This window comes from Cervus elaphus, chromosome 27 (genome assembly GCF_910594005.1).
Source record: "Cervus elaphus chromosome 27, mCerEla1.1, whole genome shotgun sequence".
Classification (NCBI taxonomy): domain Eukaryota; kingdom Metazoa; phylum Chordata; class Mammalia; order Artiodactyla; family Cervidae; genus Cervus; species Cervus elaphus.
Window position 1 is genome coordinate 55058837 of NC_057841.1, and position 12386 is coordinate 55071222.

At 39.4% G+C, this 12386-nt stretch overlaps 1 protein-coding gene across 6 annotated transcripts in view; it reads left to right on the forward strand.

The window, feature by feature from the left end:
- Nucleotides 1-12386, forward strand: part of DCC (DCC netrin 1 receptor) — a 1228196-nt gene that overhangs the window by 828600 nt on the left and 387210 nt on the right. For all 6 annotated transcript variants that reach the window (XM_043889644.1, XM_043889645.1, XM_043889647.1 and 3 more), the window contains one exon: nucleotides 4981-5137. In XM_043889644.1, the coding sequence (XP_043745579.1) occupies nucleotides 4981-5137 (157 nt within the window). The remainder of the gene's footprint in view (nucleotides 1-4980; nucleotides 5138-12386) is intronic.

The window sequence follows — 12386 nt, forward strand, 5'->3', positions numbered from 1 at the left end:
TCAAATTAGTTCCCTCTTCCTTTAGGACAAATTCACGGTTTAAAAATAATTCTTCCCTCCAAGCATAACAATAGGAAATTATAGACATTTAATAAATGTTGGTGACTTATGTTTGATACTAACCCAATATAAGTTATTTTATGTAAAGACTTAGATTCAATGAAATATTGTAGTTAATTAATTGCTCTCAAGTATTAACTTAAGTGAAAATGATTTAAGATCACTTTTTTAATTCACATTGCATAGATTTACTAAAATTATTAATACACTAGCTCAAAAGCCATGATTCTTTGAATTTTGAAAATAACGTGAACTTTAGAAGAAAATGTTAGTCTTTGTCATTTTCAACTCTATATATACAAGCTTTCTTTGGTAAGCTTGTGAAATTACTTTGTGAGCTATAAAAACTGAAAACCAAAGTTTAAATGTTACCTACTTCTCATTTAGACAACTAAATAGATGTTTGCCCTTAGCACAGTCAGATGATCCTATCATTTTACTAATGTTCTCTATTTATATTTTATTTTAAAAAATATCCCCAAGTTAATAAAGAAACATAGCAAATAATGTATCTGGTTGAGCTACATTTATGGTGTTTTAGTTTATGGCATGGGGAAGTGAGCCTATTAGTTGTTTGTTTAATGCAAATTAAATATTTTTATGTTTTCATGAATATATCTTATCATCTTTCATATCTTTCACAGAGTTTGCGGGTTGAGCACTGAGAATAAGTTTGGAGAAAAATTAATGTCCATAAACACTGTATATTAAAAATCTGATGGAAAAAATGTCTTTGGTATCTAGAAGGGAATATAGCCTTACAGAAAATTTAACCCAATGTTGTAATCATTATCAATGCTATTGCAATGACTTTACAAAAATGCTATTTAACAATTTAGGTTTTAAAACTGTCTGTTCTTTAGATTTATATTATCCTCGGAAATCATCTCCGTTTTTGGATTTTGCTTCGATAAAATTTTTTTTTAAAAAGATCCTTTAACAAAAGAGAGAAGACTAGGTTATGGTGTGGCAAATTCACCTCTTCTTCTCCATGACAACAGATAAAGAAGCTGTAACCATGACAACGGTAATGGGCCAGGGAGATTAGGGGCAGACTGGAGATTAGACCTCCAAGAGCAAAGAAAAGAAGTCCTGATTGGCTCTTTATTGAGACCTTATGTGAAGACAAGTTACTGTTGAGAGAAAGCATGGAGGATTAGCAAGAGCAAAATGATCGCCCCTGTATAAAGTAAGAAGTCTTTCTTTTGTTAAAGACGTGTCCGTTCCTTTTCATATAACAACTGTTGAAATTGAGGTGAAGAGTCCATGATTAATTTTAGTCTGATCTTGATTTGATAAATCGAGTCTAAACTAGTTGTGTAAGAAGTTACTTTAGAAGCTTGGAGTGGAAAGCATCTCTGTGGACCCCGACAGATCCTCACCCCGCCCAGCAGTTTCCCTCTTGGCAGCCCCTGGAGGGTGGAGAAACCAACTCATTTTTGATGTGGTACTCCTGTAAGCAGAGTGCTCTGGGGGGAAGAAGGATTTGAAAATTTTTCTCCTATTATTTTAAAGCCTATCTTTTTGACTTCTTAAAAATTCTCAAAAGATTTTTCCAAGTCATCATTGTTTACATTTTGTTTTTAAAAAAAGAAAACTTGTAAAAAAAGAAAAAAGCCTTGAAAGGATCCCATATTCTTTAAACTGATGAAATGTATAGGTATTACCTTTGAGAAAATGAACTATCTATGATTTCACATGGATGCCTTGATAAAGGGGGTATTCATTATTTTTGAAGTGCTAAATTTATAGACATGAGAATGTTTGGTCAAATGGTGTGAATATTTTTTTCACTTTAAAGCCTTTTGCCAAATTGAATTCTAAAGAGCTTGTATTCTTACAGACTTCAGCTGACAGCATAGAGCTTGCCATGCCCTGACTAATACTACATACGAACATTCTTTAAAGTCTTGCTACCCTGACAGATTTTTAAATAGACTTTATTCTGACTTTTAGATTTTATTTAAATGTGCATTTCTTTTATTATTTGTCAGGTTGAATCTTTTTTTTAATAAAATTATTCAGTATTTGATTTTCAGACATTCATATTGATGACAGATATTAACTGTATGCCTGTTAGCTATTCTACAAATGCCATGAGCCAGTCGTTACAGAGGAAACACACCTAGAGTAAGTCAAGAAGAAAGGAGGATTTACGTGAAGGAAGTGGACTTGTTTAAGTGGGAACTGCCTGCGCAGTGGCCCTGGGGAATCACAAGCGGTTCAGCCTGGAGACAGCGTGATCAGTATCAGCGTCAAAATGCAGTGTGCATCCAGGCGAGCCCCATGAGAAGAGCGGTCTCATCTCCTCGGCTCTAGAAGGGCTGCAGAGGATAGGTGCTTGGTGAATACTTGCTGAAGGAATAGAGCTCATGTGGACATGAGCATGTCTCTGCCCAAAGCTGTTATTTTCCTGGCAACAGAACATGTGAGGCTATTGTGCGGGAAGGCTGATGCTCTGGAATCACGCTCAGTGGACAGTGGAGGAAGTGGGTAGGTAAGTCCCCCAATGTGCGTCTCCAGAGGCCTGTGCGGCCGTGGCTCCCAGAGTCCCCAGGGAGGGGGCTCTTCCGTCTCCCTCAGAGACAGTCGCCGGGGAGCTCCCTCTTTCCAGCCTTCCCTCCCGGCCCTGTTTCCCTTCCCGACTCCTCACGGGTCTTTCCTGGGATCACCGTCCAAATAAAGTGTGTGCACTTAGGGCCTCTTCTGAGGGCCTCTGTGCAAGCAAAGGCAAACCAAGAGAAATGATGAACAGGGGCAAGGCCGACCGGCAGACTGAGAAGCTTGAGTTTCTCTGAGATGACGAGTAAGCACAGGGGAGAGAGATGAGAGGTCGGTGAGCCGGCGTGTCTTCATACAAGTTGATGCTGGTCCCTGTACGGAGAATGAATTTGAGGGAAGTGAGTGGAAGATAAACAGGGGAACTGGAAGATCGTCGTGGCGAGTCTGGTGAGAGAGAATGGCAGTGTGGAGAGGAGTGGAGAGGTGGAGATGAGATAGAATACAGGTGGCAGGTGTCTCCATGAAGGGGAATCCTCGCAGGGGCGAGTGAGGGAAAGTCAGGAAGAGGGGATACGTGTCTAGGGTTGTAGGCTATAGATGTGAGAAGAAATGTAGACACAACTAGGTCAAGTGGCCTAGAAGAGAAGCAGGCTGCGTGGGAGTGATAAATTCACTTCAGCGTGATAGTTTGAGCTGTCCACGGTGTGCGGAAGCAAAGGTTTTTGTCAAGAAGCTCAATACCCATATTTTTAAGAGAGATGCTGCCTACCCAAGCATCAGTCTTTCTGTCCCCTCCCCTTATTACTCCATCATAAAAGATTGACTGACTCACCACCAGTCTTCCATTCATGTCAAATACCGTGCTGATCAAGAAAGCAAGAAGGAAATTGTATCTGCAAAGAAGTTGGCTAAGAATCTGTGGAGCTAGAAATAACTGAAAGCTTTTTGCAGCTCTTGAAAACCTCTTTCTAACTGTATTGTAAACTGGTTAAGTTTCCAGAACTGTTGGGAAATAAGATAACCCCCTGCTTCCCCAAATGGATTTTCCAGTGAACAGGAGTTTAGTTCACAGCAGGAATGCCCACTCGGCTAGTCCCTGGAGAAAATAGATGCAAGAATGGAGACTAACTTCAATAAAAATTAGAGAAAATGGCCCACCAAAGCCAGTTTGAAGATAAAATGCAGACAAATGGGTACTTGTGCTTTGGAGCCAGAAATCACCTGTCAATATGAAATATATGTTCCATAGACTTGGGGACTTGAACAAATAAGAAGAAAACTGAAATATCCAGCAAATATTAATTATGAATTCACAAACATGTACACACACACAAACACACTCTCATTTAACTGCAAACATCCGTTAAAGATTATAAATGCCCCTAAGGTATTTGAAAAACCAGTTTTCCACCTGTGGATGATTCAGTTATTCCTATAAATAAGGGTCATTAAATTTGGATATAAATGTGGTGATACTCAACAAGTATGGTACAATGGTAACTCTTGATGTGCAGTGGAATTTTTAGTCTTCCTTCTGTTAGCATTGCTAGTAGAATTGCTTCTACTTGTTCTATCTTTCAACATTTAGTTGGCTACTCTTAATTGTGTGTGCTCATTGGAAACAGTGAAACAAGGTCCTTCACATTGTATCTAGAATGGTGTAAATGGGCAGTCAGAGTAGAGTAAGATTTTATAGTAAATGCTTAGTTACCTAAAGCATGTATCAGGACTTGGAAGAAACTCCCTGATTAGGACTCAGCGCTGCTGGTGCTTGGGTTCAAGCCCTGGTTGATGAACTAAAACCCCACAAGCCACAGGGTGCAGCCAAAACAAAAAATGCCCGTAGTAAGTCTGTATTCCGTGTTTCATGGCAAAACCGAACATTTTTCCTTATGGTCATGAATCCCTTTAGCAGTAGAAACTGGCCATATACAATAGAATCGTGTTATTAGTTTGCCAATATTTTATGAAATCCAAGAAATTCTAATACATTTTTTATTGAAAAATAGTTGGTTTACAATATTGTGTTAGTTTCAGGTATACAGCAAAGTGATTTGGATATATTTTTTTTTTCTGAAATATATATGTGTGTATTATATATATGGATGTCTTTTTTTCCCTTATAGGTTACTAAAAAAAAAAACTGAGTATAGTTCCCCATGCTACACAGTAGGTCCTTGTTGGTTATCTATGTTATATATAGTAGTGGGGAGGGATAATTTAGGAGTTTGAGATTAACGTATGCACTCCAATACACCTTCGATTCCACTGTTGTGTCTTTGGTTTCTCTTTCCTTCCTTCCTTTAGAATCGATGGGAATGCACCATTCCGCGTTTGCTAACGGGCCTTCCTTGCCTTCCTGCACATTTCCTGCCCATGCCCCCTCACTTCTGACAGCCTCCTCTCCTTCCTCCACAGCCATCCTGAGCTCCAGTGTCCTCCCTTCAGCTCCCAGAGACGTGGTCCCTGTCCTGGTCTCTAGTCGGTTTGTCCGTCTCAGCTGGCGCCCACCTGCAGAAGCAAGAGGGAACATCCAAACTTTCACGGTCTTCTACTCCAGGGAAGGTGACAACAGGTAGGTGCAACCAAGAAATTCAGTCTAACCCACCAAGTCTTTAAATGTAGACTGTGGGGTGATGGTGGCCAAAGGTCTTGAGCAGGATTTTGCAGACCGTGAGAAATCTCTGCCTTCTGCTTTTCACTCATTATTCAGTGGAGGTAATTGAGTCGCTTGTATGGTTTTTTAAAGTAGGATCGTGTACAGAAGCAAATTCAGGGTTTTTTTTTTTTTTTTTTAATTTTCAGTACATTGAATCTACTCATAAAAACATTCTAAAAATATACAACTTTTCCTTTTAAACAAAATATAGTAAAACATTTTTAAAAACCCCAAACAAAATTTTGACATTTACAATTCAAAATCAATGTAGCAGAACATTAAATATTTACAAAACTGTATCTTTTAAAGATATGTATAAAATTGCATGCAATTTTGTTGAGTTGGCATAAAAGAATGGCTCAAAACTTGGAGATTTTCCCTCATCTCTATAAAGAAAACATGCCCAGTAGAAGCTGTGCAGATTCTTGAGTACATGAGGTTTTCTGTTTCAGTACTGAAGCCTCTTGTTGTGCATCTAAGAACTTTAGGTGTGTGAGGGGCTTCTTATAACAGCAGGGTGGAGTGTCTGGTACAAATTCATTTATTTATAGAAACCTTCTTTGAAAAAAGACAAGCATGTAAATATATGCTATCAGGCTTTTTAAAAGTCTCCTTGATTTTCAAACTGGTAAACAGAGAACAGAATTAGACTATATATTGATAGAACCAAATGTGGGAGAACCAACGTGGTGAGGTTGCAGTCTCAGCTCTGACGCTGACATGAGGCAATCTCCAGAAAACCACACAACTTCTCTGAGCCTCATTTCACTCTTGAATAAAGAAAAACTAATAGTACTTACCGTAAAAGTTTTTGTTATTGCTAAATTAGGTTGCATTTATAAAAGTCACTCAAGAGTAACAGTCTTTAATATTATTGTCTAGGCAAAAGTGTGCTGCATACGTCTGGTTTCAAGATTACAAGCTACTGTTGTTTTTTTGACTTCTTTGTTGTTTTGTTTTGTTTTCTGATTTTTTTTTTTCCTTCCTTAAAGTGTTTCATGATTTTAAGGCTTTGAAGTTTGATTTGTAAGTCTGTAATAGATACGGGTTAAGTTCCAATCTATAAGAATAAACTGTATATGATATCTCATTTCTTTAAATTTATTACACTTATTTTATAGTCTACATTTGACCATTCTAATATCTGCAGTCTTTGTGGGTCTGATTCAGCAATGTGTTTCTTCTGACTCTTCTTCATGGGAGCTTATTTTTCTTCCCATGTTTGGGCAATTCTTGACTTTAACTCTAGCTCTTAGAAATTTGTCTGAGGGAATTTTTGAGGCCAAGATTTAAAGCACATTCTCCTGGGAGCATCTGCTTTCCCAAAATGAGTCCATATTAAACCAAGTTTCTGTTAAGATGTATTTGGTCCACGCAGGTCTCAGGTGTTTAGTCCCTCAGTCGTGTCCGACTCTCTGCAGCCCCGTGGACCGTAGCCTGCCAGGCTCCTCTGTCCGTGGGGTTCTCCAGGCAAGAATACTGGAGTGGGTTGCCATGCCCTCCTCCAGGGAATCTTCCCGACCCAGTTCTCCCACACTGCAGGAGGCTCCTTTACCAACCAAACCACCAAGGAGGCAGGTCTCATACTGATATTTCATTAGTTATCAGAAAATCCATTAAGTATAACATTTGTTTTTCTACCATTTTTAACGTGTCAACTTAAATGAGTAAATGCAGTCTTGTGATAAGCAATTTTAAGAGGTTTTTTTTTTTTTTTCTTCTTTCTGTTCCAACTAAGTTAAAACTTATATTGGGATGTATTCACTAGTTCTCTCATGAGGCTAATTTCATTTTCATTTTCCACTGAAGCTTGCTTTTTTTCAGGATCCTGGCTATATGCAGGGTTCTCTAATAAGACCTTATACCCTACTTTATCTGAAAGCTTTCTTTCTTATTCTCTTTTCCTGTTAGTTTCTAAAATTTATAGGTCTAGACTTCTATTGATGGGCAAATACCCTAAGTTAAAGAGTGATCCTGCAAGTCTGCTTTCCCACTATAATTCTCTTATTTTGCTGCCAGCATATTCATGGGTAACTTTTGTTAAGAGGTTTTGAATAATTTACCCAGTATTTTAGGTGTGCTGTAACAAAAGCATTTTTTCACATACTATCCAGTTAGCCATATTGCTTGAAATGGAGTTTTGTAATATTTATCAAATGCCAATATGATTGGTATCATTGTTATTTATCTTTAATTATTGGCACTTGAACAGGTATATTTGCATTTAAGCATGTTCAGTGTTTGGAACTTTTATTTAAGATTAAAGCGTCAAGCCATTCTGTAAATATCTCACTTAGAATGAGTCAGAAAGCTAGGGAGTTTTCTTAACAGAGCTTCCCATTCCATTTTTAAAGCATTTTGTAATTTTCTCTCCTCATTATATTTGGTTTTTTTTTTATATTGCCAATTAAAGATGATTAAAAGATGAGCATGTAAAAGCTGAATTTGCATCAGAGAAACATTATGTTGCCAAATCCCAAGGTTCTGTAGACAAGAACACCTATTTTCAAATATACTCAGTGGACCTGCCTGTGCCTCTCACACAGAGAGGGAACAGCATCATTAAATTCTTTAATGGATGTGGATTTTGATAGGGTAACTAGGATCTTTTCAAAATATCTGAGTTCCAATTCCCAAATCTTTTCTTCCACATTAGACCTCTTAAATAACTAGCCCAAAGTGGCCATGCAGGAAATATGACATGTTTTATGCATCTCTGTATGTGCAATGTTTTAGAGAGGCATGAGGGAAGAAGAGAGGGAGAGGGAGAAAAAAGGGAGCTAGAGAAGCAGAAAAACCGAGAATGGACACGTGTCCTGTTGGGACCCAGTTGTCCACAAGGCTGAGCTCCCATTCATCCTGGCGATCACTGTTCATTCTGGAGAAGAGACTGGATGGCTGTCACAAGTGTTACCTGTGCCTGTTGAAGGCATGTGGCGGGGACGCCCGGATCAAAGTGTCAGGCTTCTGGTCTCCGAAACTTTGAGTGCTTTAAACACATGGTGATCTTTAGGAGCCCTTCAGGATCCGAAAGCAACAGTATAGCTGGGGCTGGCGGGAGTGGTCTTTAGTTCAAAAGGCTGCAGTGTGATAATTGGATGGCACATTGAAACGTCTCTCCTGCTGCGTCTCAAAATGCTTTTCTTCTCAGTTCACAGCAGCCGTTAAAGTATATCCTTTTTAAGTTTCTGTTTTCTTTTACGATTTGACCTGCCTCTACCAGGCAAGAAAAGAAATACACCAATGCCTATCGCCTATGTTCCCTAGGGTCATTCATTACTGTGAAGAAGCAGGCCTTTGCTTCAGTTTTATCTCTGCAACTATATAACTCTGTGACCTTAGGAGAAGCCTCTTAAGTTCCTTGCATGCAGCTGTGAAGCCTGGAGGTAATAATTCTCGCTCACTTGTCTTCATGTGTTCACATAGGTTTCCTGGTGGCATCTTAAATTCAGCCTGCCCAGAACCATACTCACTGTCTCCTCCTTAAGTGTATATTTCCTTCACTTTTCTTGGTTTATGTTTGTCCCTTTCATCCTGTTGACCAAGCAAAAAAACCCAAGTCATGTTTTACTTCTCTGACTCTTAGCGCTGCTGTTGGTCATCAGGTCCTCTCTTGTCTGTCTTAGCCACAGCTCAGCCACATCTCCTTTCTTTCTGTTACCTCCACTATCACTTATATGATCTCTGACAATAGTTTCTCACCTTCTAATCCATCCCCCTCACTGTCTCCAGCTATCTTTTTGAAATATAGTTTGGATCACTCACTTCACTGCTTAAACAATGTGAAAGTGTTTTAAATTTAAATATGATCAAATTTCTATATAAAGACATGCACATAACTACTACCAAATTCCCTTGAATGGAAATCTGTCTGCAATCTATACATAGATAGAGTGTAGTCCCTCTAACCTACGATGGTTAAAAATTTACCACGTACATCCAAATGGCTAGATTTGGAAATGGCACTATGATTTTATCAGATGTGAGTTTTGTGAATTTAACTATGTAAAAGCCAGGAATAACATCTCTTTGGTGTGATGGGCGAAGGGAACATGAATTCTGCCTATCAGAATTGCTGTGAGAACTAAGTGAAAGAATTCAGTGAAAGCATCCCAGGTAGTCACTGTACAAAGGCAGGATGCAGGTCTCAAAATTGTTTGAGCTCTCAGACAGACAATATGGAAAAGGCTGAAAAGAAGGCTCAAAGGTGATGGTTGTATTGCCGTAACAATGGGTTGCCATCTTTTATATGAACCACTTATTTTCAAAGCTGCTCACTGTTTCCTGCTAATGAAAACATTTCATCCTTTACTCATCTATTGATATCTTCCTTACCTTTCAAGCCCATGGATCAATCCTTCATACCTTCTTGGGCAGTTATTCCTCTGGCCATTCCGTGATTCTTGTCAACAGCACTCTGCAAATTCTCCCTGCTCTCACTTTCAGACATCATACTTTCTCTTATTTTCCTGTTCCTCTCTTCTCACATATCCAGTACCTTCCCTCTCTCCCCCTCTTTAATTGACCTTCCTCCTAGTTTCCTGGAAAATAGTAGTACTCGGAGTAGAAGTTGTATAAGCTTCCATTTAAGACTCTGATTACAACCAACCTTGATTCCATGGGGACCCTGCAATTCATTGATTCTATGGTCCATGGCCCCTCCTCCTTCATGTTCCCCTTCACTTGTTAAATAGCTAAAATCCCACAGTCGATTCTTAGAAACACTGACATACACCGATGCTTTGCTTGTGATTCTCATTTAATATTAGTTTCTTGTGGGGGGGGGGGGGCGGAAACTCAAGTAAACTAATTTTCTGCCTAACTTTTCTTGTTCTCTTAGAGCTGAATATACCTGGAAGAAAATATGTGCCGATAGTCTTTAAATTCTTAACTATTCATCTGGGAGTTACATTGCACAGAGCAGTCAGGCTATCTCACACATAACCCTAAGGATATTTAAATCTCCAATACCTTCCCTCTTTCCCCTGCTCTTAATTAACCTTCCTTCTAATTTCCTGGAAAATAGTAGCACTCGGAATAAAAGTTGTATAAGCTGCATATCTGATTTACCTATCTCAGTGGATCTTTAAGTATGTAACCTGTCTTTCCTCAAATTGCTGGGAAAGAATTGACCATGCTCTTAACAGGGCCAAATGTTCACTTACGTACTAGATCCCACCCTGTCTTGCAAACAAAAGATCAAAGCTTCAGCTCAGTCTTTCTCCTTAGCATCATTGTTTCGCACCTTGGGCTATCATGCCCATCAGCATACAAGCAGGTATTTGTATTTTCCATCTCAACAAATCATTGCTCTCAATCTTATTTCTCCCTTCTCTATCACTTCATTCTCTTCCCTTTTACAGCAACAGACCTCGAGTTGTCTAGGTGAGGTGAAAGTCACTCAGTCATATCCGACTCTTTGCGACCCCATCAACTATACAGTCCATGGAATTCTCCAGGGCAGAATACCGGAGCGGGTAGCCTTTCCCTTCTCCAGGAGATCTTCCCAACCCAGGGATCAAACCCAAGTCTCCCGCATTGCAAGCAGACTCTTTACCAGCTGAGCCACAAGGGAAGCCTTGTCTAACTTCACTTCCAATACCTTATCACATATTCCAGTTATGATTCTATCGCTAGTGTTTCACTGAAACTGATCTCATCAGGGTTTACCAGGTGGCATCTGTGATGCTAAACCCGATAGTCAATTCCTGGTGCTCTCATTACTTGGATAGTTAACAAATGTTGTCACTGTTGATCACTTCCCCTATCATTAAACATATCCTTCCCTTGGGTTCTATAATAGACATTCTCCTGATTCTATTCCAGTCCTTATGGCCACTCATTTTCAGGCTTTTTTTTTTTTTTTTTAAATGTTACTCTTAGTCTCCCTAACCTGTGAATATTAAGTTGCCCTAGAACTCAGACTCTGGAGATATCAATTCATCTAGTTTGTGACTTTATGTCAATATTTTGTCAATATGTTGTTGCCTTCTAAATTTGTATACCTGGTCCTGACGTTTTACCTGCAATTCAGAATCATATAGCCCAATTCCTTTTTGATTTCTCAACTATGATTTATCATGAACATCTAAAACTTATAAACAAAATATCTATTTTCCTTCGACCTCAACCCCCTTCCAAAACTTTGTCATGCCAGAGGTTCCTCCATCTCAATAAAATCCACATGTTTCTCATTACTCAAGCCAAAGTCCTTGGAGTAATTGTTAAGACCTCTTTTTTTTCTCAAAGTGAAAGTGAAGTCGCTCAGTCTGTCTGACTCTTTGCGACCCCATGGACTATAGCCTACCAGGCTCCTTGGTCCATGGGATTTTCCAGGCATGAGTACTGGAGTGGGTTGCCATTTCCTTCTCTAGCGGATCTTCCCAACCCAGGGATCGAACCCAGGTCTCCTGCATTGTAGGCAGGCACTTTACTGTCTGAGCTACCAGGGAAGCCCCTTTTTTTCTCAAACCCTACATCAAATCCATCATCAAGTCTTAGCAGCACTGCCAAAATATATCATGAATCCTTGATAAGATAGGATACCTGATATTTGCTACAAAATAATACTAAAAGACTGGCTTCTGTGATTTATTTTAAGCTGACTGATGGGAATAATGTGGGTCATCATATCATTCTGTCTAATTTTGTATTGCTCAAATTTTTCTATGATTAAAAAAGTTGACTATATAAAACATATACTGAATCCTGCCACTTCTTACTTCTTTTTATTACAATCAGGTCTCATCCATACTATTGCTATAACCTCTCAAGTCTATTCTTACCTTAGCAGCTGGAGTTAACCTAGAGTTCACACAAGTTACTGCTGCTGCTAAGTCACTTCAGTCGTGTCCGACTCTGTGAGACCCCATAGATGGCAGCCCACCAGGCTCCCCCGTCCCTGGGATTCTCCAGGCAAGAATACTGGAGTGGGTTGCCAGTTCCTTCTCCAATGCATGAAAGTGAGAAATGAAAGTGAAGTCGCTCCGTCGTGTCCGACTCTTAGCAAACCCATGGACTGCAGCCTACCAGGTTCCTCCGTCCATGGGATTTTCCAGGCAAGAGTACTGGAGTGGGGTGCCATTGCCTTCTCCATCACACAAGTTAGCCTGCATCATTTCTCTTCTTCAAAACCCTCCAGTGACTACCTATCTCATTCAGAGTA